This window comes from Mustela nigripes, chromosome 2, assembly GCF_022355385.1.
Source record: "Mustela nigripes isolate SB6536 chromosome 2, MUSNIG.SB6536, whole genome shotgun sequence".
NCBI lineage: Eukaryota > Metazoa > Chordata > Mammalia > Carnivora > Mustelidae > Mustela > Mustela nigripes.
Genome location: NC_081558.1, coordinates 59542938 through 59563382, shown reverse-complemented (window position 1 = coordinate 59563382; position 20445 = coordinate 59542938). Strand labels below are relative to the sequence as shown.

At 55.0% G+C, this 20445-nt stretch overlaps 1 protein-coding gene across 4 annotated transcripts; it reads right to left on the bottom strand.

The window, feature by feature from the left end:
- Positions 1-2660: 2660 nt before the first annotated feature.
- On the bottom strand, positions 2661-17234 carry KLF15 (KLF transcription factor 15). Of its 4 annotated transcripts, none has more exons than XM_059390472.1 (5): positions 17016-17234; positions 11515-12615; positions 10776-10965; positions 9251-9363; positions 3833-3922 (listed from the first exon to the last, which is right to left on the bottom strand). In XM_059390472.1, coding segments are annotated over exons 2-5 (1380 nt in total). In that variant the 5' UTR covers positions 12591-12615; positions 17016-17234; the 3' UTR covers positions 3833-3921. The 4 variants fall into 4 exon arrangements, with proteins under 4 accessions (XP_059246458.1, XP_059246457.1, XP_059246455.1 ...); XM_059390473.1 differs by lacking the exon at positions 17016-17234 and adding an exon at positions 13674-13923; XM_059390474.1 differs by lacking the exon at positions 9251-9363 and having other exon boundaries at positions 3812-3922.
- Positions 17235-20445: the final 3211 nt, after the last annotated feature.

Genomic DNA, 20445 nt, shown 5'->3' with positions numbered 1-20445 from the left:
CCGAGGGTTGCCGGGGGGAGGGGGTTTGGGAGAAGGGGGTGGGATTATGGACATTGGGGAGGGTATGTGATTTGGTGAGTGCTGTGAAGTGTGTAAACCTGGTGATTCACAGACCTGTACCCCTGGGGATAAAAATATATGTTTATAAAAAAAAAAAAAAAAAAAAAAATCCCAGCCCGTGCCCTCCCAGAGAGAGGGAACACGCAGCCCCATGCCTGCTTTCTGTGGGCTCACCGGATACCCTGGTGAGCCATCTTGGACCAGCACTTAGGGTATGGAGGGCAACAGAGAGAAGGAGCCTGGCTGTCCCACCCGAGCCACCTGTGAGCTGAGACTGCTTACTTCCAGATCGTTCCAATAGAGATAATTAATTTCTACCTGTGTAAGCCACAGTGTTTGGGCAGGCTCTTTGTTATAGTAAGCTAACCCATACTCTGCTTGGTACAGTGCTCAATAAATGCTACTTTCTTTCCCACTGTGTGCCTTGGGGAAGGGGTATTATGCAAAGCAGGGTGCCAGGGGGTTGTTAAGGCTAGATTTCTGCTCTGCAACCATCCAGATTGCTCTCGATTACAAACAGGGCACACTGGCCAGTGTCTTCATCTGTTTTCTTGGCTCACAGGCCATGACAAACACTACTCTTCCAGTTATAGAAGTCACAAGGGTGACAAAGATGGTGGCATGGAGGTATCTCAGAGATAAGAGACAAGTCTCAACAGAGCTCTCAGCGTCCCCACAGGTCCCACCACAGTGGCACTTGCATAGACTCAGGCCACAGCAGAGAACAGAGGCCCTGCCTCCCCCAGCTTTTCCATCTGAGTAGAGGAGGCTCCCACCCTCAAAAAGGTCTTTTGCTGTTGTTCAGTCACACTCACTCTCCCACTCACTGTTCACCAACCATGTTGCAACCTGGGAACTGTCACGTCCAGCCTACAGGGTGAAGAAGCTGAACTTGGAAAGGTTTAATAAACCTGCCCAAAGTGGAGGGAGGATCCAGAGGCAGTGGTCTTCAGACTACCCTCCCTCTGCTTTGCTGCCCCTGCCAGCCCTCTCTCAGCTGACTGCTCCTGAAAGCAGGGACCTGGGCTGTGCTGCCCATCCAGGGCATAGGCCAACACATCATCAGATGATGAGTCCAAGCTGAGGGTGAGGGCTAGACCACCCTGCACACATGGTCAGCCTCACCTTGGCTGGGAGAGGTCAGCCAGAGGACTGCAAGTTCAGTGCAGTGGGCTTTGGGGGACACACACTGAGATGAGGTGAGCAGCGTCCTGGATCAGTGCCTGGCATCAAAGATGCAGGGGTTCTGACTCATTCCGTCTCCAGTATGGCGATCTTGACCTCCACTGTTTCTCTTATCCAGGCTGCATTGCTTGTTTGTGGATAAAGAAAGGCCACATTAACGTACCTGGAAATCAATAGCCTCATTCCCCCAGAGCGTGTTTGACTACAAAGGGTAAGTCTGGTCAGGGGCAAAGGGCAGAGGTCACAAGGCCAAGTCCTTTCGCCAGGACCAGAGCTGGTCAGGATGGAGTGTCCATTCTCCAATCATCCATGCTGTAGTGCTGGGCACACATGAAAGCTTCATGTCTGCCAGCTCCCTTCGGACAGGAAAGATGACAGTGGCAGATAGCTCCGATCAGCGGGAACAATGGCTTCCACCTTCAGAGGTAGATAACAACACAGGAATGTGCACATACACTTTGTTCCAACATCCCTCTGCTGGAAATCCATGGGTGCATCACCACCTGCCGCCATCTCCAAAGGTGTCACTAAAAAAGACTTGCCGTGCTTGCATTGAGCTTCTGGGGAAAGGATCACCTCTAGAAGGTCCTTGCTTCTCACTTCATGTGGACAGGAGACTTGGGCCAGCCTTGTCACAGCATCCACCAAGCCCAGCCTGCCCTCCCCAACTGCAGCCACCCAGGTAAATCCCTTTGCTAGCACAAGGCCTCTCCTTGTTCTCTGGCTCCCACTATCCCCAGCTTCCAACCCACCCAGGACAGGTGGAAGCATTCAGACTTCAACTGTGCAAGCACATGGTGGAGATCTCAAAAATCTGGGGGAGTTCGGGAGGACTTGTCTCCCCAGAACTCAGAGTAGCTCGGATGGGTGGAGGAGGTGGCCTCATTGCTTATACTGCCTCCTCCAAGGCTCCTCTCTACTGGTCAGCACTCAGTGCACTTACAATGTCCCAGGCAGGTGAGAATAATATGCCTTCTCCTACAGGGAGTCTCCTCGGCACTCCATGCATATAGTGGGTGCATAGTAGATGCCTGAAGCCTGTTCGGGCAGTACTGAGTGAGGGTCTGCAACAGTACATCAGAGTAGCACTGATCACTGTGGGCCTGGCTTAGCCTATGCCAGCCTCCCATAGGTGACACTGGGATGGGGGCTGGTTTTGGGTTTGTGGAGAGAGGAGAAGGTGCCCTCCAGCAAACTGCAGTGAGCAGAAACCTAGCAGCTGGCAAGGAGGTGGGGTCGATTTGAGAAGCCTGCATGGCCGCACCTCGCGCTGAACTCCAAAGGGGTCTTCATGTCCTTCTGGGTACAAATCAAGGTCGACTAAATGTTGCAAACACAGACATAGAGACTCAGCCCTCAGAATCACCCCCATTTCCTGGCAAAGCACCGTATAATAACACATGAATGCCATAAAGTCACTGAGTTCTTTTTTCTTTTTATTGGCAAAGTAAATATATTTTTATGAAGGACCAAAGAAAATATACATAATTGTAACATATGTACACCAGCTTTATAGATTTTTTATTTCAAATTTACACCAATGTTGATATGTTATTAAAAGATATTTTATGTAGATGTACCTATGTACAGCTTATTTACATACATTCATAGGATGTGAAATAAACCTGTCAAAACAAGCTAGTTCATTTGATATTAATTTCTAGACAAAATAAGGAATGCATTTCTAAATCAGAATTCGGAGGCTCTACCTAGTTCTCCTACACGCAATGCAGCCTGCTCCCCTCTCTTCCCCAAAGGGACCATGGAGGCTGGTGTCTGGATCTGTCTGGAAATGGGATGAGGGGATGAGCCATGCTGGTTACAGATGCTCTGGGGCTAGCCGGCATCTGTCTGTCTGCCGGACACTTTAACTCAAGCGCATGCACTCCAAGACCCCCACAGAGGGGGCAACTCAGCCTAATTCCACCTCTGCCCAGGGGCCCGGTGACGCGCCAAGGACTGCCCCACTCCTACCCTCCCGTAGTCAGGCTGAGCAGGAGATCTTGGACAAAGCCACCCTCACACCACAGTGCAGCCCTGGACTTCTGGCCTACTTCCTTCTTCCCAGCATGGCTCCCTCTGGGAACTGACATTTCAAAACTGCACATTTCTTCTGAGCAAAAAAGTGCCAGCCCTGGCCCAGGCAGGGAGCCCAGTGGGAGAAGGTCCAGGCTCCCAGCACTGCCTTAGCACAGGCCGGCCTGCGGGAAGGCACAAAGGCACAAAGGCGGGAAGGCCGGCCCGCAGCCCGGTTCGGGGGGGGGGGGGGGGTGCGGGGTGCGGGGACGGGGGCCAGCCCCCAGGGACGCGGGCGCGGCTGTAGGTCTTCCTAGGAAAGGCAGCAGGCTGGGGGCTCTGGGTTCCCGCCTCCCAAGCAAGCCCCCATCTTCCTGCACCTCCTGGGCTTCAGAAGGTGGGTTGGCAACATTGTCACGTCCCTCTAAAGAGGCAAATAAATTATTGCTACAAAATAACGGGGCAGGGGAGGGGGCGGGGGCAGGCGGGCGCTCAGTTCACCGCACGCACTGAGCGGCTGCTCCGAGGAAACCGGTGCACCTTGATGTGCTTGGAGAGGTGGTCGCTCCGTGCGAACTTCTTCTCGCACACAGGACACTGGTAGGGCTTCACGCCCGAGTGCGAGCGCCGGTGCCGCGACAGCTCATCGGAGCGGGAGAATCTGCGGGACATTCAGGGGTCGTGGTGAGGGAGGCCCGCCCCGCCAGGAGCCCACCAGAAGGCAGCCGCAGGTGCAGGGCTCTACCCCGCCAGGCAGGCGGGGCCGGCCAGGCAGGCGGGGCCAACACTTCTCCAGGTTTTGAGTTACTTCTGAATCCCCGTGAAAAGTCGCTGTCCCCAGCCCGCCCCTGCCCCCACCCCAGGATGGGAAGAGCGGTCAATAAAAGGCTCAGTGGCGGCACAGCGGTCCGTTCTTGGGCATCTGGGCCTGCGAGCAGCTGGTAAATATTCTGAGGGGCTGTTAAGCCCACCAGAGCCCAGGATTTACTCTCCACAGCACCCTGCTAGCTGCGGAGAAGCTGCCCCCCAGGCAGAACTTAGGGCTCTAGGAAGGTCTGAATGAGGAAGCCCATCCACAGGGGAAACGGAAGTCTGAGAGAGGTGTCTCTTTCCCCGGCACTGAAGGGAACCCCTGGCTCCTCTCCCTTGCCTTCACTACAGCCAGGGCACTGTATGCAGACTCACATTCCTGCACTGCTCCTGGTCACGGCTTTCCTGAAGGCTAGGTCCCCTAAGCTGTCACCATACAAAACCACACCACCACAAGATACTTCTGAGAGTTTAAATGGTTCACCTGCCACCTCCCTCTTTTGGCCTCAGCCTGCCTGGGAGCAAATGCTCCCACAGCCCAGAGGCCACTGAGAATGAGTAGCTACTAATGGGAAGTGTAAGGATCCCAGCTGGGCCACAGGGTTGAGACCGCTGTCACTGACTTCCGGGATTTAAAGCCCCCCCACCCCCACTCCATAACCCTCATCTTGACAATGAGATCCCACTCCCCACACATACATTGTCTTCCTCTATGCTCTACCCACATTGACCCATCCTTGGTCCTTCTTGCCACAGAACATTTGCGCATACCGTTCCTTCCATCTGAAATGGGCTTCCCTACCCTCTTCTTGCTCCCTCTCTTCCATCACTCAAATGTCACTGCCTCACAAAAGCCCTCCAGGACTGTATCCCATTCTAGGCTCCCACTGCACTAAATGCACCTTACTTTAACTTTAAATTCATTTTCAACTTTTTGGTGAATGTCAGTCTGTGCCATTAGATCATCAGTTCCATGAGGAAAGACGTGTCTTGTTCCCTGTGGTCCATCCCACAAGCAGCCCAGGGCCTAGCACACAACAGGTGCCCATAAGTGCATTTACATGAAACAACTGACACAGCAAGCACCCATTGAGGATGGAGGGCTGTCACAAGGAATTCTTCTCAAGTCCTATTGCCTGCACATACACACACACACACACATATACGTGCACACCATGCAATGCACATGTACACACCCCTTTATACGTGCCACACACAGGCATGCCACAAACATGGGTATACTGCACACACGTGTCCACTCTACATATGTGCACATGCATACAGTCACCTCACACGTGGGTGTGTGTATATATACAAAAACACATGTGTGCACACACACAAGTACCAGGTCCACCCCTGGGGGTGGAGGCCTTCCTTAATCCCACAGCCTACCAAGGACTAGAAGGAACATGCCTTGGGGAAGGTTCAGCTGGGGAGTAGGAAGGCCTGAGCACTGGACAGGGAGCCTGCCCGGGAGCCCAGAGGACAGGCAGCTCAGCCCAGTTCAGCTACCTCTGGAGCCTAGGACCTGGTCCTGAGAGAACAGCCAGGGGTCTGCACTTGGAGTCTGGCACTCCACTTCACTTCCCAGGGCACCAACTTAGGCTGGCACAGAGCAATGCTCTCAGCATATGTTTGGAATAATGGAAGCCTGACTGGCCCATTTCCCAGATGAGGAAATTGAGGCTCAGAGTGATGAGGGCCTGATCCAGCATCCCTATCATGACAGAGCAGCCAAGGCCAGAGCAAAGGTGCTGGTTATGGCTCCCTCTCATGCCCTGCTCACCCTGGTGACTACAGAGTGCCTGGCCTCCTCCACATTGCCTGGCTAGGCAGTGTGTGTCTCTGGAGCCCTGAGCCAATGAGGAAGTGGCATCAGTGCACGCTGGAGGTCAGAGCCTGGAGCCTGCTCCCAGGCCAGGGCCACTGCCCCCAACAGGAGTTGAACACACAGCTTCTGAACAGGTAGGCTTGCCCAGAACACAGGCGGGCAGGAAGCCACAGAAATGATGCCACCAGCAATAGCCTTTGCTGAGCCTTCTGGGCACCAGGCACTGGGTTGTCTTGCCCCTTTCTGGTGAGGGAGCCAGGATCAGTACCAGAGAACAGACAATACCACAGCAAGGGCTCAAAAAGGACAAGGGGCTTGCTAGGGTCACAGAGCCAGCGACATGGTTGGATCCTTTCAGGTCCCTATCCCACTGGGAGCCCTGTGCAGTCCTGAGCAAGCCCAGGAACCATGTTGGGCCTGTTTTCTCACTCATCCAGTGAAGACCTTAGGATTCTGGCCCATCTTCTGGGACTCATCTCAGAGGCCAAAGGAGCTGACACAAAGACCACAGTGGCCCTCTGACCACACGGACACTGAGGGAGAGCCAGGCCCAAGAACAAGTTGTCCCTACCTCCAAACCTCTTCCCTGCTGCCTCAGCATCCTGTGACCTGAGAAGTCACAGACCTGAGAAGAGCACCCTCAGAAGATCCCTACCTCACACCCTCACAAGCATTCTCCCAGACAGCAGCCACTGGAGGGCACGGAAGGTGAGGCAGTGAGCTCCGCCACTGATCAGGGCCTGAGCAAGTCACCAAGCTCTCTGAGGCCCAGTTTCCCCACCTGGAGACAGGGAAGTAACAGATCTGCCTCACAGGACTCTGAGGATTGTAAAAGGCATTGAGGGTTTAGAACAGTGCTCACCACATGGCAATCATTCAATGATTATCTGCAAGGAGCTCAGTGCAGTGCCCGGTCCCTGCTGATGTCTAGGGGCACATGGGTCAGCACCACGATTCATGTGGCCGAGGTGCAGGAAAGGGAAGCAGCCCATCACGACAGCCCCACAACTGGCACACACTGCACCTTTGTGCAAAGCGCCCCTTCCATCAGCCAGTAAGTCACGACTGTCAATAGCCAGGTCTCAAGGACTGTAACGGGAATGGTGCTCCATGGAGTGGTATGGTGCACAATCTGGCCAAGTGCAGGCAAGAAGTTAGAAAATGCCTCGTTCAACAGTAGCAGCAGTGACACAGGGGCTAAGAGAGGAGGCCAGCAGCGTACCACTGGGTCTGAATCCTATCCCCACCACATTCCAGCTCTGGGGCTTCAGGCCCGCAACTACCCTTCTCTGGGCCTCCCATGTCCACTGGGGATGACCACAGTACCTGCCACAGAGGGCTGCTAGAAGTTATTAATATTCATATTAGCTGTGGAAGGAGGGTATTCTTTCTGGATGGAATGGCTTGGCCTTTCCAGAACAGGATGTTCTGTTGCCGTGAACAAAGGGGGCCTGTGTCCGAGAGCATAGCAAGGAAACTTCTAGGAAGGCAGACAAACAGCCACTTCCCAGACAGTTAGATCGCGATAGGAAAAGTCTGTTTTGGGCCCCATCAAGAATGCCAGAACCATGTCCCAAGAGAGGAGGGGAAAAGGAATACTGGGTTCAGGAGCAAAAGTAAAAGGAAGTGGGGGCTGGTTACCTGGCAAATGATGATCTGGGTTGTGGGGAGGGGAGGACACCATTCATTTCACAAAGGGCCATAGGACACAGTGCCAGGGCCAAAACCAGCCCAGCAGGATAAAGAGCAAACTGCTCACAGGGCCACTGGAAAGAGAGGCAGCCTTGGGTGTGGTAAGCTCCCCATATGAGAAGGCCGGCAAGTATTCAGGGGGCTGCCCGAAGCTCAGCTGCAGATGGAAATCCTTCTTCCCTCCACTAGAGCAGGTCACCTCCCATAGAAGGTTTGCCCAGGGGACTAGAGAGAGGTCCTGAGTCTGGGTAGAGGAGGTTGGGGAGCAAACAGCCTGGGTTCAACTCCAGACTGTGCTACCCACTAGCTGTGTGACCGAGGAGACCTTACTTAACTGTTCTGTCCCTCAAATTCCTCCTCTAGAGATGGGAACAGCATCTGGATGCCCACCTCGTGGACTTGCTTGGAGCATTAAATGAGTTACTCTGGAACACTCAGAACATGCACTAGGAGCTACTGTTATTGCCATTGTTGTTGGCTCTTTTCCCCCAGCCCAGAAGCATGACACCTGAAAGAGCTAATGGCCTTGTGGGAGACAGAGAACACCCAGCCATTCTGGTACCAGGAGCAAGGGATTGAGGACAAGGGAAAAGCCAGCTGTGTAGCTTCAGGCGTTGAGTTCCCAGGTGGGAAACATATGTTCACCAAACTGCTGGTGGGTCAGGTGGGACCGAGGCACCCACCTGAGGGCACAGCCAGAGCCATGCCCACGAGCTCCATCCCCATGGGCTCCCTGGGAAATACAGACTGGTGCCTCCACATCACAGAGCTGTTGTAAGGGCGCAACGAGCCTATCTAATGTGACATGTGCAGATAAAGCAGGGACCATTGCAAGACCAACTACCACTGCCATCAGGAGGAAAGTGCTGGGGATAGAGGGCACAGAGAGGATGCACAGAGGATGCACAGAGGGTACACAGAGGGCAGGGGCCTGAGTGGGAGCCTGCATTGTGGAAGGGAGGTTGGTAAGCAGATTGTGCCAGAATGAGAAGTTTGGATAGGAATCTAAGTTTACCAAAGCACATGAAAAGGCCAGAATAGCCTCATAAGGTAATGAGTTCCTTGTGGCAGGAAGTATACAAGCAAGGGTGGAGATTTGTGGAAGGTATTCCTGCTCTGAGAACTTGAAGCAGTGCCCAGCATAGAGTAAATGGTCAGAAAATAGGGCGCATAACTGTCATCATCACTACCACTGCTGTCCCATCCAGACCAAGCTGCCCCAAAGCCAGTCTGTCTTCCTGCCCAAATACTGCGAGGGCTCCCTCCATATACAAGGGACATGTGCATCTTGTGTGCATCTCCAGGGGCTCAGGATTCCTGAAGGCCAACCAGAGACTCTTGCATTCTCAGAGAAATAGCTCTCCCAAAAGGCAGGCACCTTTAGTTCCCTGTGCCTCAGTCACCTCTAACTCCACAAAGGCCTGACCCTATTCCAGGGGAAGCTGGGGAGAAGCTGGGGAGGCCTCTGAAGGCCCAGGAGTGGATGCAGCCAGGAATGGCTCCACAGTCAGCTTCAAGGGACCTTGCTATGCCAGGCATACACCAGCCTACCCCTGCAAGGAGACCAGTGCCAAGGCCCATACAGTGGCAAAGCTGAATCCCCTCCACAAATCCCACTCCCACTTGCTTGCACACCTCCTACCATGGGGAACTTACCATCTCCAGAGGATACTGTGTTGGAGCTGAGACCTGCCTTCCTGAGATGCACTCTGGGCTGAGGATTCCATCTGCTCTCTGGGACAGCCCAGAAGGTGGCAGGTCCCCTCCTCCTAGGGGAATGGGACAAGCAGGCAACCTTCACCAAGGACCACACCCTTTTGCCTCATGGCGCTACCTGACTGGAGGGGCCACTTGCCAAGAGTCAGCAGTGGCCAGGGGACAGTGCCCAGGAAGGTAAGCCCATCATGAGTCGGACCAGTGCTCTGGCCAGCCAGATGCCCAACCCCTCCACATCCCTGCCCCCCACCAAGAAAATATGCATCCAAGAGGAGTCCCTGGGAGTCTGGGTTACCTCCAAAATAGCACCCTTCTCAGACTTCACCCTTTCTGAGTAACAGGACCACCAATGAGAAGGGGGCAGTGCTGAGTGTTTCTGCACCTGACCCTGGTAGGGAGCAGGCCCTCCACTTCACAGACGAGGAAAACTGAGGCTTGGCCGTGGGGACCTCCCCGGAGGCACATGGTGAATTGGAGGCTGACCTAGGCTGAGGCTCCCCACTGTTACCGCCAGCTACTCCCTATGCAGAGTGTCACAATGCCCTTCCCTTCTACAGTTGAGCACCTGCCTCTACCGCCCCAGTGTCTCGGCTTCTCCCCCCAACCCCAAGCTCCGACCAGCAACACTACATACCCACCTGTGTGTCAAGCCTCACAAGTGGCCCCACAGGTGCACCTGTCTCCCCAGGGTCCACTTGGCAGACTGTGCCAGGAGGCCCAGGGAGGGATGGGACACCAGTACTGCCACCCTGGTGTCAACCCTGTGCCCACTCTTGCAGAAGCCATGTGGGCCTGTCTGATGGGTGCTTTTGTGGGGTCAGTGGCTGGGTGACACCCTTCATCAGGAAAGACCTCCATAACCCCAGATGCTGTTTGGGAGAAGTCTCTTCCCTGGCCAGCCCAGCACTCCACGGAAAGAGGCAGCAGCATCACATCGGATCTTCCAGTCACTGATCCCACCACACCACAGCCAGCCAGGACTCTAGGGCCAGCACCTCCCTCCTGGGGCCAACTCTCCAGCGCTCTCAGATGAGTTGGGTCAAGAAAACAGAAGCTGCCAATGGCTCCCCATCAGTCACACCCACACAGATGCACACATGCGGACAGGGTACACAAACATGGGGAGTTATGCAACACACCAAGAAACACACTAAGAAAGCAAGATGTGTACACATATGCACACGCATAGCTGCCCGCCTGCTGCAAGATCCACAGACAGATGACAGACAGATGAGCACACACATCCACAAAGCAGCAGCCACAGCAGCAGTGCACAAATGTCGGTGCATAGGCCGCCCTCCTGGGGGTCCACATTCCTATGGGGTCAGTGTGCTAAAGACTTGGGACAGCCAGTCTTCATGGTACCCCTGGGCATTGGAGCTTCCGGCTACCTGCTTTTCAGGACAAGGTACCCAAGCCCACCCAGGGGCCCGCTGCCTGCATAGCCCCGAGCAAGACCCCTTACCCTTTGAGAGCTGGTTTCCACTGCTGTACCACACAGAATGGAGTCTACAAGGACTCTTCCACCTTCACTCAGCACCTCCTGCCTGGTTGTCCTTTGAAGATTCCCAAATACACCTTCAAGTACCCGCAGGGGAGCAAGCACCAAGCCCAGCCCATGAGTCCAAGAACATCTGCAAGTGAAGCTGGTCCCTCTGGTTGGAACAGAAGCATTTCCAGGTTGTGACTCCTCTGATACAGGACCCTCTGGCTCCAATCCCATTGACAAAGTGGTGTGGCCTTGGGCAAGTTACCTAGCCGGTCTGAGCCTGTTTGCTCAGCTGAAAGATGGCAGCGAGGGTAGTACTTTCCCTAGGGGTGCTGTGAGGCCCAGAGGGAGCAGTGCACACATGGCCACAGCCCCCTCGGATACAGAGCCCTTAACTCCATCATTTTTAGCTGCCCTCGTTACTAAGGAGAGGGCCCTTCTGCCATGGCCCAGCTCCTAGCCCTGGGCATGAGCCGCAGCAAACCTTACCTGGTCATTATGAAACTGGAGACCATTTTTTTTTAGGCTCAGGTGATCACTAGGGATGAGGAAACCTCTGGGCAGCCATGCCAGCTCTGCCCCACTCCCTGCCTGCCCCCCTCTCCCTTTCCTAATCAGCCTTATCTAACGGTGAACCAGGCCTTGACCGCACACCCAGGGGAACAGAGATTCATCGGCCATGCTCAGCGCCCACCTTTTCACCTGTCATACTGACCTCCAGCCGCAGCCCGGCCAGGTGCAGGCAAAGGGCTTCTCGCCTGTGTGCCGGCGCAAGTGGGCCTTGAGGTGGCTGCTTTTGGTGTACATCTTGCTACAGCCGGGGAAAGTACATTTGTGCATTTTGATGAGTTCTGCTGCCGGATTTTTGGGGAACTTCTGGCCCACGAGTAGGCCAGTGGGGCCAGGGCCCAGGGGTCCCGACCCAATGGGCTTGGCAGCAATGGGCACAGGGGCAATTCGCACGAACTTGGATGACAGGTTCACATTGGAGGAGGGCACCACCTGGGGCACAAGTGCGAAGGTCTGACCCTGGATATTGACCAGAAGCTGGGCCACCTTGACACTTTCCGGGGCCTGCCCAGGGGAGGCGGGCTCCGTGCCTGACTCCTGCTTCACCTGCACAGGCTGGATCTGTAGCAGCACAGGGATAGGGCCATCAGATGCAGGCCCCCCACCCGAGCTCTGGCTGCCGCCCACACCGGCACTGCCCAGAGGCGGGGTGCAGCGCTCTCTCCCACTGGACCCAGGATGGAGGTGGCTCCTATGTGGCCCGGCTGAGAGCTGGTCACAGGCCTCCGCGTCCTTGCTGTTGCTTTCTGGGGTCTCCTTGACTCCCAGCTCCATGTTCTCTTCCAGAAACTCTTCAATCTCCTCCAGGGTGGGCTGGAAGGGCCTTGGGACGTCATCAGGGTCACTCACAGGAAATTCGGGGAAGCAAAAATGCTCCCCCTTCACAGGTGCCGTTGCCCTCCGCCAGGCCCCCCAGGCCATGGAACCACCGCTGGCCCCAATGCCACCACTGCCACCACTGCCCAGTGTGGCCTGGGACAGCAGGAAGTCCAAGATGCTGTCCTGGCCCTCAGCACCTGGCCCACCACTGTAGCACGAGCAGACGGCTTGTGAGTCTGGGCTGGCGCAGGAGCAGAGGCTGGAGGCGTCGCTGTCATCCTCTGAGAGGGGCGAGGGCAGCCTGTGGTACGCCCGCCCTCTGGCCAGCCTGTCACCCAGATAACCAACTGGGCATTTCGGCGACGAGAAGGTCTCGTCCACTGGCAGCAAGTGGTCCACCATGCTGGCCTGGCCGTGCCGTTGGCGGCTGCAGAGAGGAACAAAGGAGGCCTGGTCAGGAGGACGGCATGTTCACCTGCCACCTTATGGGCCTGTGCCCCCACTCTGCTGCTGGCCCACAGGCTTCTAATGCCAAATGCCTGGGTCCTGTCTCCATCCCATCCCGTGGGAGAACTCTATCTGCAAGAGTGTTTTCCGAAATTGCACCACCTGTTTGCAAAAGAGCACTCTCTAAGCCCATTGCACAATCCAGGGTACTTTTGGTTTCAAACAGGTTTTCCAGAACAATTCGGTAAAGAACACCCGTGTATCTGTGAATGATTGAGCGTGAATGCATGTGAGCAAGAAAGTATGTGAGGAGGCTCTCTGTACCCTGAAATGGCCAAGGTTGGGGAACCCCATCCAGCTAACTGGAGTGGCTGCATTTCTGAGGACACCTGACCTCAGCTCCATTCTTGTTGAGTCACTGGCAGGGGAAGGAGATTGGCCATTTGCCCTCTGACCCCTGGGTGGTTGGGGCCTGAGTAGAGTTGCCAGATTGAGCAAATAAAACTAGAGGCCACCCAATTAAATCTGATGTTCAGGTTTCAAAAAACAAGCAACTTGTAACACAAGTATATCCCAAATATTAAATGGGTCATGCTCTTATTAAGTAATTATTTTGTCTGATAGTGAACCTTAATTTAGCAGTCCGTATTTTAATCAGGTAAGTCTAATTTGTTGGGGAAAAGAGAAAAAAGATTAAAGACCCATATGCCCCTGTCCTCACAGTCTGTTTCCCCATCTGAAGGAGGGACAGCTCGTCCACCCTCCCATTCTCAGATCCCTCCGGCCTCACCTGCCTCCTCTGTGAAATGGGAAAGGCAGGGACAGAACAAAGTGCTCTCAACTGTACCCAGGCACTTCATTGAGGCTTTACCACTAGGTGAAGAGGACCCTGCCCCACAGTGAAAACTCAAGAGTGCAAAAGTGGACCCAGGTCCCAGCACTTGCATGGCCACTACCCCATGTTGACTTCACAGCCGCTAGTGGGATGGGAGATAAAATGCCCTTGGCCTGTACCCCCCCCCCCCATGGTGCACTCACCACCTCAGGAAGGCTCAGCTAACTCCCGTCTTCCCACTAGACCATGAACTCCATGAGGGCAGGCTAGGCTGCTGCGTCTCCAGGGTGTTCCCAGCTCCCGGTGTGGCAGCTGGTGCCCAGGAGGGGCTCAGAGAATATCAACAGAGAAGAGAGAGGACATCTGCCTCCTCTGAAGGCCATGCTAGGTCTGGTGTCCAAGGAGAGTCAACAGTGTACAGCTGTAATGGGGCCACCTATGTGGACCTTTGTCCCCACCCAGTGACCAGTGAGGTTTGGTAAAAGAGAACGTTCTATATCTGAAGCCAGAGATTCTCTGCTGCCTGTCATCACTCTGCACCCACCACTATGCTCTGTCTTGAGGACTACTCCTGGACCTGGCACACAGCACTACCCAATAGTCAACAAGTCAACAAGCCTGGCCAGGGACAGAGACCTCTCAGGGCCAGCTAGGATCATCATCAGCTGTGCATTCCCCAAATCTGTTTCCCTACCTGTTTCAGGCTCCAATGATCTCAGTTTCCCACTAATCCAGGAAGCTTCATGGAGCTCCAGGAAACTAAGGCAAAGTAGATGCTCTTGGCAAGACTGCACCCCAGGGCAGTTTCACCAGAAGGACATTTGGCTCTTTGATTTTAAATACTCATCTGAGGATTTAAAACTGGGAATTTCAAAATACACACTAGTCACCGAATTAGGTGCTAAGAAGAAATGAAAGTGCCAGATAATGTGAAGGGCAATGAGCCCACACTGGGCCCTAGGCCCTGCTACCACCCCTTTAACCCACCCTATGAGCAGGAGGCGCTGCTCCTGCCTCTGCAACTTAGCTGGGCAGACTCAGCCAGGTAGCACAACCTATCTGTGTCTGTGTCTTGGTCTGTTGGGTAGGGAGGCTGCCAGTGATGCCTACTTCCCGGGTTGCTGAAAGAGTTCAGTGAGCTAACACAACTGAACACTTACAACGGGGGGGCCACACGCAAGTGTGAGTCAGTACCGGTCACTGGATTAACCTCCAAATAGGTGAACACATATTGTTTCTGTTCCTCTGTGAGCCTAAGGAATCAGGGGGTCTCCAGCCTTCCTGGAACCCAGGCCTTAACTGGTGGGAAGAGGCAGATCAGGCCATGTTCTTGCCCACTTAAAACTCTCCCCTGAAATGTGATCACCAACTGAATATTATTACATGATAGTAAGGAATTACTGTTAATATTTTTAAGTGTGATGATAGTATCACAGTTGATAACTGAGATATTCACAGATGAAATGGTATATAAAGAAAGAGTGGGGGAAATAAGTGAGTATAGTAGGGTAGGGTAGGAGAGAATTTCTATTAACTTCTCCAGGAAATGTGACCCCTTCTCTCCCAGCAGCCCAGCACCTGGGCCTTGCCCATCTCTCCCAGACCTCACATCCACCTGCTCCACTCCACACTGACTGTGCCCTCTCTGTGGTTCCCTCTTCCCCCCAGTGCTCCCCAGTGGGAATGCTGTATTTAGATCTCAGCTCTGAAGTCACTATCTGGGGCGGCGGGGTAGAGCGCTTTCCTGACACCCTCTATCAAATTATCCCACATTATATTCTTCTAGCAGTTGCTACCAGGAGGAAACTAGAGTGGTTATGTTTGTGTACTTTATCTTCTGTCTACCTCCCCAACAAAATACAAGCTGGTCTGATTATCCAGTCCACCACTATCCTAGAGTCTAGAACAGGACCTAGCACAATTTGCTGAGTGAATGAGAGGTTCTCCAGGAATTCAGTCAGGCAGTAGGGGTGAGGGGATTCCACCAGGAATAGAATGGCCAGAGTCAGGCAGAAGGGTTTTAATGCAGGCTGAGCAGCCTGGGCTGGACACTCAGGCACTAAGAGCGAAGAAGGGGCTCTGGGGCTACCCTGGGTGCTGGAGGTAGAAAAAGGGCCCGCCAGGGCAGGAGGGAGCCGGCCTGGGCGCTAAAATACAGCAGCACATGGCTGGGCCAGAAGCACAGCCAGCATGCAGGGGGAGGGGGACACACTGTTCCGGGCACCGTCCTGGCCTACAGCCGGACTCCGCCCCCTCCTCCCTGCCCTCCACCACCCCCCCACCCCCCCACCCCCGCCCTCAGCCCGGCCAGGCCTGCTGTTTATCCTCCCGGGGACACAGCGGCAGCAGGAACAACATGTAATTGATAACAAGCCCAGCGCCGGCCAAGGGCTTGCCATTGGGTCAGCGTGCAAATCACGGGGGTGGCGGGTGGGGGGCGCCCTTCAAAATAAGAGTCTCTCTCCCTGCGCTATCCGCAGGCCCCTAAGTCGCACAGGCCGGGCGTCCTCCCACCTGTAGGACGACAGGGGCTCCCGGGAGCCACCTAGTTCTTGGGGTAAAGGTGATTTGAGGGACTAAAGCATTTGGGGATTTTTGTCGGCTCCCCAGGGACTGGGCGAGAAAACATCCCCTCTGTGTCCTGGAGGGGGGGTTGGGGGGGTGGTCCTTTGGGAATACCACGGGGGGGAGGAAAGACGGAACCCGAAACAGACGGCTAAGGTGGGTGGGGGCGGCCTCTCCTCCGTCCCCTGCCACCCCCTGGCCACCGATCTGCTCATGTTCGGTAGAAAGAACCAAGGGGCTCCGAGTGGGTAGTAGAAGACGTGTGAACAGTGCGGGTGTGTGCGAAGGGGTGTGAGTTCGTGTCGTGTGATTGTGCGTGTGCGGGGCGTGGTGCGCGGCAGCAGTGTGGCTTTGCCAGAAGGTGTCCCCGACATACTCGTCCGTGGAGCTGACGTGGGTGCCCGCGCGGGTGTGGGAAGGTGCGTGGGAAAGGAAGACGTAGGGGACCAGCTCAGACCCCTCGGTGAGCCCTGGAGCTCTGCCCGCCGGGCACCATGCCCTCGGCCCGCACCCCCATCCCCCGGAGGCCACGGCTGCGGTGACCGACAGTAACCCCACCGCCACAGACCACTCCGTCCCCCATTCCCGGCCCCCGACCGGCCGGCGCGTCCGCCTGTCCGCTCCTCTCACCAGGCCCGGCCGAGGACCCGCCATATGGGAGGGCCGGCCCGCAAGGCGCGCACTACTTGCGGGACCAGGTGCTGAGGCGGAGGCCGGGACCTGCGCCGGGAAAGTGTCTAGGGGCAACTGGGGTCACTCTCCCACGGGCTGGTCCGATTCCCGGGCCAGCACAGAGGCTCACCCCGCTCCTCTGACATTTCCTCGGACACTCGCGCGGAGCTTGGGACAGCGGCGGGGGCACCCGGACACACGACCAGAGGCCAGTCAGCACCCCCCTGCCCCACGCGTGCCCCAACCAGCCTCCTGGGCGCCCGGAGCCGCGTCCACGCAGCCGTCCGGCCTCCCCAAGCTTTTCCCACCTGAACTTGGCGCACGCCCGGCTAGCGGCCAGGCCCCGGCGGTCCTGAGGCCCCGGGGGCTGGGCTGGGGGCGGCGGCCTGGCTCCCGGTCCGGCGGCGGCCGCGTGCCCAGCCGCGGGTCCTGCTTTGGTTTGCTCGCCCGCTGGACCGCGGGTCGCTGCGGCGGAGCACTGGCCCGCCGCCGCTAGCTCGGCGCTCACTCCCCGCGGCTCACGTGACGCCGCGGGCGCCGCGAAGGCTCGCAGGAGGCTCGGCCCCGGGCGCGCGCCCCATTGGCCTGCACCGCGCGTCACGCGCCCAGCCCCGCCCGCAGCCCCGCCCCAGCTGCGCCGCGAGCTGGGCTCCGCCGCCGCCCGCGCTCACCCGTTGCAGGAGCCACCCGCCCGGTGCGGCCCGCGGTCTCCAGCCGCTTTCCCTACTCAACTCACCACGGCCGTGGGCTCGCGGCGTCCGTGGGACCCGCTTCTGAAGGTCGGTCCCCAGGTGAGAACGTGAGACGGGCCTCGGGCCCCGCCCAGAGCCCTGAGATTGTTCCAAAGTGGAGGTCCAGGTGGGGATTGTGGGCCGCGCGGGCCAGGTCTGCCTCCACTCCCACCTCCGGCCCGGCACCAGCCGCTGTGTCTCCCGCTGAGAGCCGAGGAAGTCGGGGGACTTGCCTTAGGCAATCCGGCATGGTCTTTCTGCTGAGCAATCACGGTTCTTACCCCCCAGGGAAAGTGAGCGCTCAAGGCGCTGCCTCCCAGACTTCTCAGAAGATCTGAGAGCGTTTGACCCCTGCCTCCAGTCACTGACACTCGGTGTTTGGGCCACTCTCCCCAAGACACAGGGGTGCTCCACAAGCTGCAAAGGCCGTGCTCAGGCTGCTGTAGTCCGCAGCAGTCTGGGACGCGTTAGCATTCCACTCAGGGGTGGAAAGAGGGACTTGCCCAAGAAGTACGAGTGAGCCCAAGGTTCCATGCACCCTGCTATGCCCTTTACCCCTGTGGGATCCTCAACCAAGCATTTACAGATGAAGAAACGGACTCTGAGGGGCTGTTGTCCTCCATGGGTCACTTAGCTGGTAAGGAGAGAAGAGGGGGTGAGGCAGAGCCTCTGTCCCAGGGAGGGCATCTTCCAGGCACCCCAGGGACACGTGAGCAGAGGTCTTTCTAAGGAGTTAACATCTTTTCCTTTCCTGGCCTGGGAGGTGAAGAGCGTTTTCTCTGCTCCTCTCCCAGGACACTGCCAGAGCGGGAATGCATGGCCAGGAGCTGTCTGGGCTCTCTGGAATGCTGTGGGTCTGGGCTCCTGCATCCATGCCAGGGCTCACCCTTGGATCATGTGGTCCTCCCTGTGCACCCAGTTGGGGCCAGGGATGCAGCCCTGCTGCCACCCAGAGCCAAACCACCGTTTGGCCAGCAGGTTTGGAGGACCCTTGTGTAGAAGATGAAATACCTCCTAGCAGCTTGGGCACTTAGGTGGTCAGAAACTGACAAGCAGAGAACAATAAATACTCTGTGGCTTCACTTCCATGTGGAATCTTAAAAACTAAAAACAAAACATTCCTAGAAAAAGAGATCAGACTTGTGGTCACCAGAGGATGGGGGAGAGGGAATTGGAAAAGGTGGTGAAAAGGGACAAACTTCTAGGTATAAGATAAACAAGCCCCGGGGGCTGTCTGGCACAACTTGACATTCAACACCGTTGTGTGATGTACAGGAAAGTTATTAAGAGAGTAGATCCCAAGAGTTCTCACCAGAAGGATTTTTCTCTTCCTTTTTTTAAAGCTTTTCCTTTTTATTATTTCTATATGAGATGATGGCTACTAAGTAAACTTACTCTGGTAATTATTTCACACTATATGTGAATCAAACCATTATGTTGTGCATGCTAAACTCATACATTGCTGCATGTCAATTGTGTCTCAACAAAACAGGGGGGAAAAACCTGAAGGAAAGCCAAGAAGCTCCTGTTACAACCTGAGTCAGATCATGTCTCTCCTTGACTCAGAACATTCCAGTGGAGCCCAGCTATCACAGCCTGCAATGCCCTACAGGATCTGTACCCCAGCCCCCATTATATCCCTGATCATACTGTCTCCTCCTTTCCCTTTGCTTACATCACTCCAGCCACACTGGCCTCCTTGCAGTTTCTCAAACATACTAGGCACAGTCCTACTTCAGGGCCCTTGAATGTGTTGTTCTCATTGCCTATACAAATTATTTCCCCACAAATTGCATTGTTCACTCACCTCCTTCGGGGATTTGTTCAGATATTATCTTCTCAGGGAACCCTCCTTAACCATTCAATCTAACACACTCCTTAATATTTCCTATTCCCATATCTTGTTTAACTTTTTTATTGGCATCTATTCCCTGCTAATGTATTGTACATTTTACATTTTATTTTGTTTTTGTTCTTTTCCAATAGAATGCAAGTCCCACCAAAGCAGTGATTTCTGTCCATTTGTTCCCTTCATAGCTCTAGCACCAAGCACACAGTTAAGTGCTCAATCGCTGAATTAATGGTTGTCTGAAAGACTTAAAGCAAACAGGGTCAGCCTGAGGAGACTTACACAGGGCTAAGGAACCTACCCCAAATGAGTTAAGAAGTTGGTTCCTGGAGAAATTAGAAGACCAGTTTTCTCCCCAAAGAGACCCAGGACAGCCCCAAGCTAGTTTCCAAGGACTGCCTTTGCACAGAGTCCCTCCCCTCTGATTCATTCTCCTCCTCCCTCCAGCACCTGGTTAACTCCATTCATCCTAGGGATATCAGCTCAGATTTAACTTTGTAGGGCACAAAAACCCTATTTCCCATAAAACCATAAAAATCTTATTTCCCACTTTCAGGCTACACAGGTCTCACACGTCTTCATGGCACAGTGTTCAAAATGTAGCAGGGGCTCAGTAAATTTGTGTTGGGTAAATAAACAAATGAATGAGTGGATGGGGACACTGGCAACCTACGTAACTGAATGTCCACCTGAGCAGCTAGCTACAGCATCTATCCCAGGCCATACTGAGGGAAAGAAACGCTTCCAATGCAGCGGGGGGGGAGTCTTCCCTGCCAGGAAGAAAAGGAAGCAAGGTAGTGCCCTTCCAAACAGAGATGACAAAGAAAAAGAAACATTTCTATTCACCAAAAACCTCTAATATACTTGCCCTATGAATTAATCCTACCCTATTTCTACATCATCTCCTATAGAAAAGGACCTGAGTCCCCAAAGCCTATTCAGCTCTGACTAGTCACAAAGGCCCCAGCAACAGAAGTGGGGCTTACCTCTAGGGCAAACTTTGGGCAAGTTCGTTTGCCTGTCCGAACCTCAGTTTGCTCATCTACAAAATGGGTGGCAAGACCCCTGTCCTAATTGCCTCACAGGGTTGTTGGAGGAGTAAATACAGTACTAGATGGGAAAAGGTGTTAGGGAAATTGAGAGACTGGGAAGAGATAG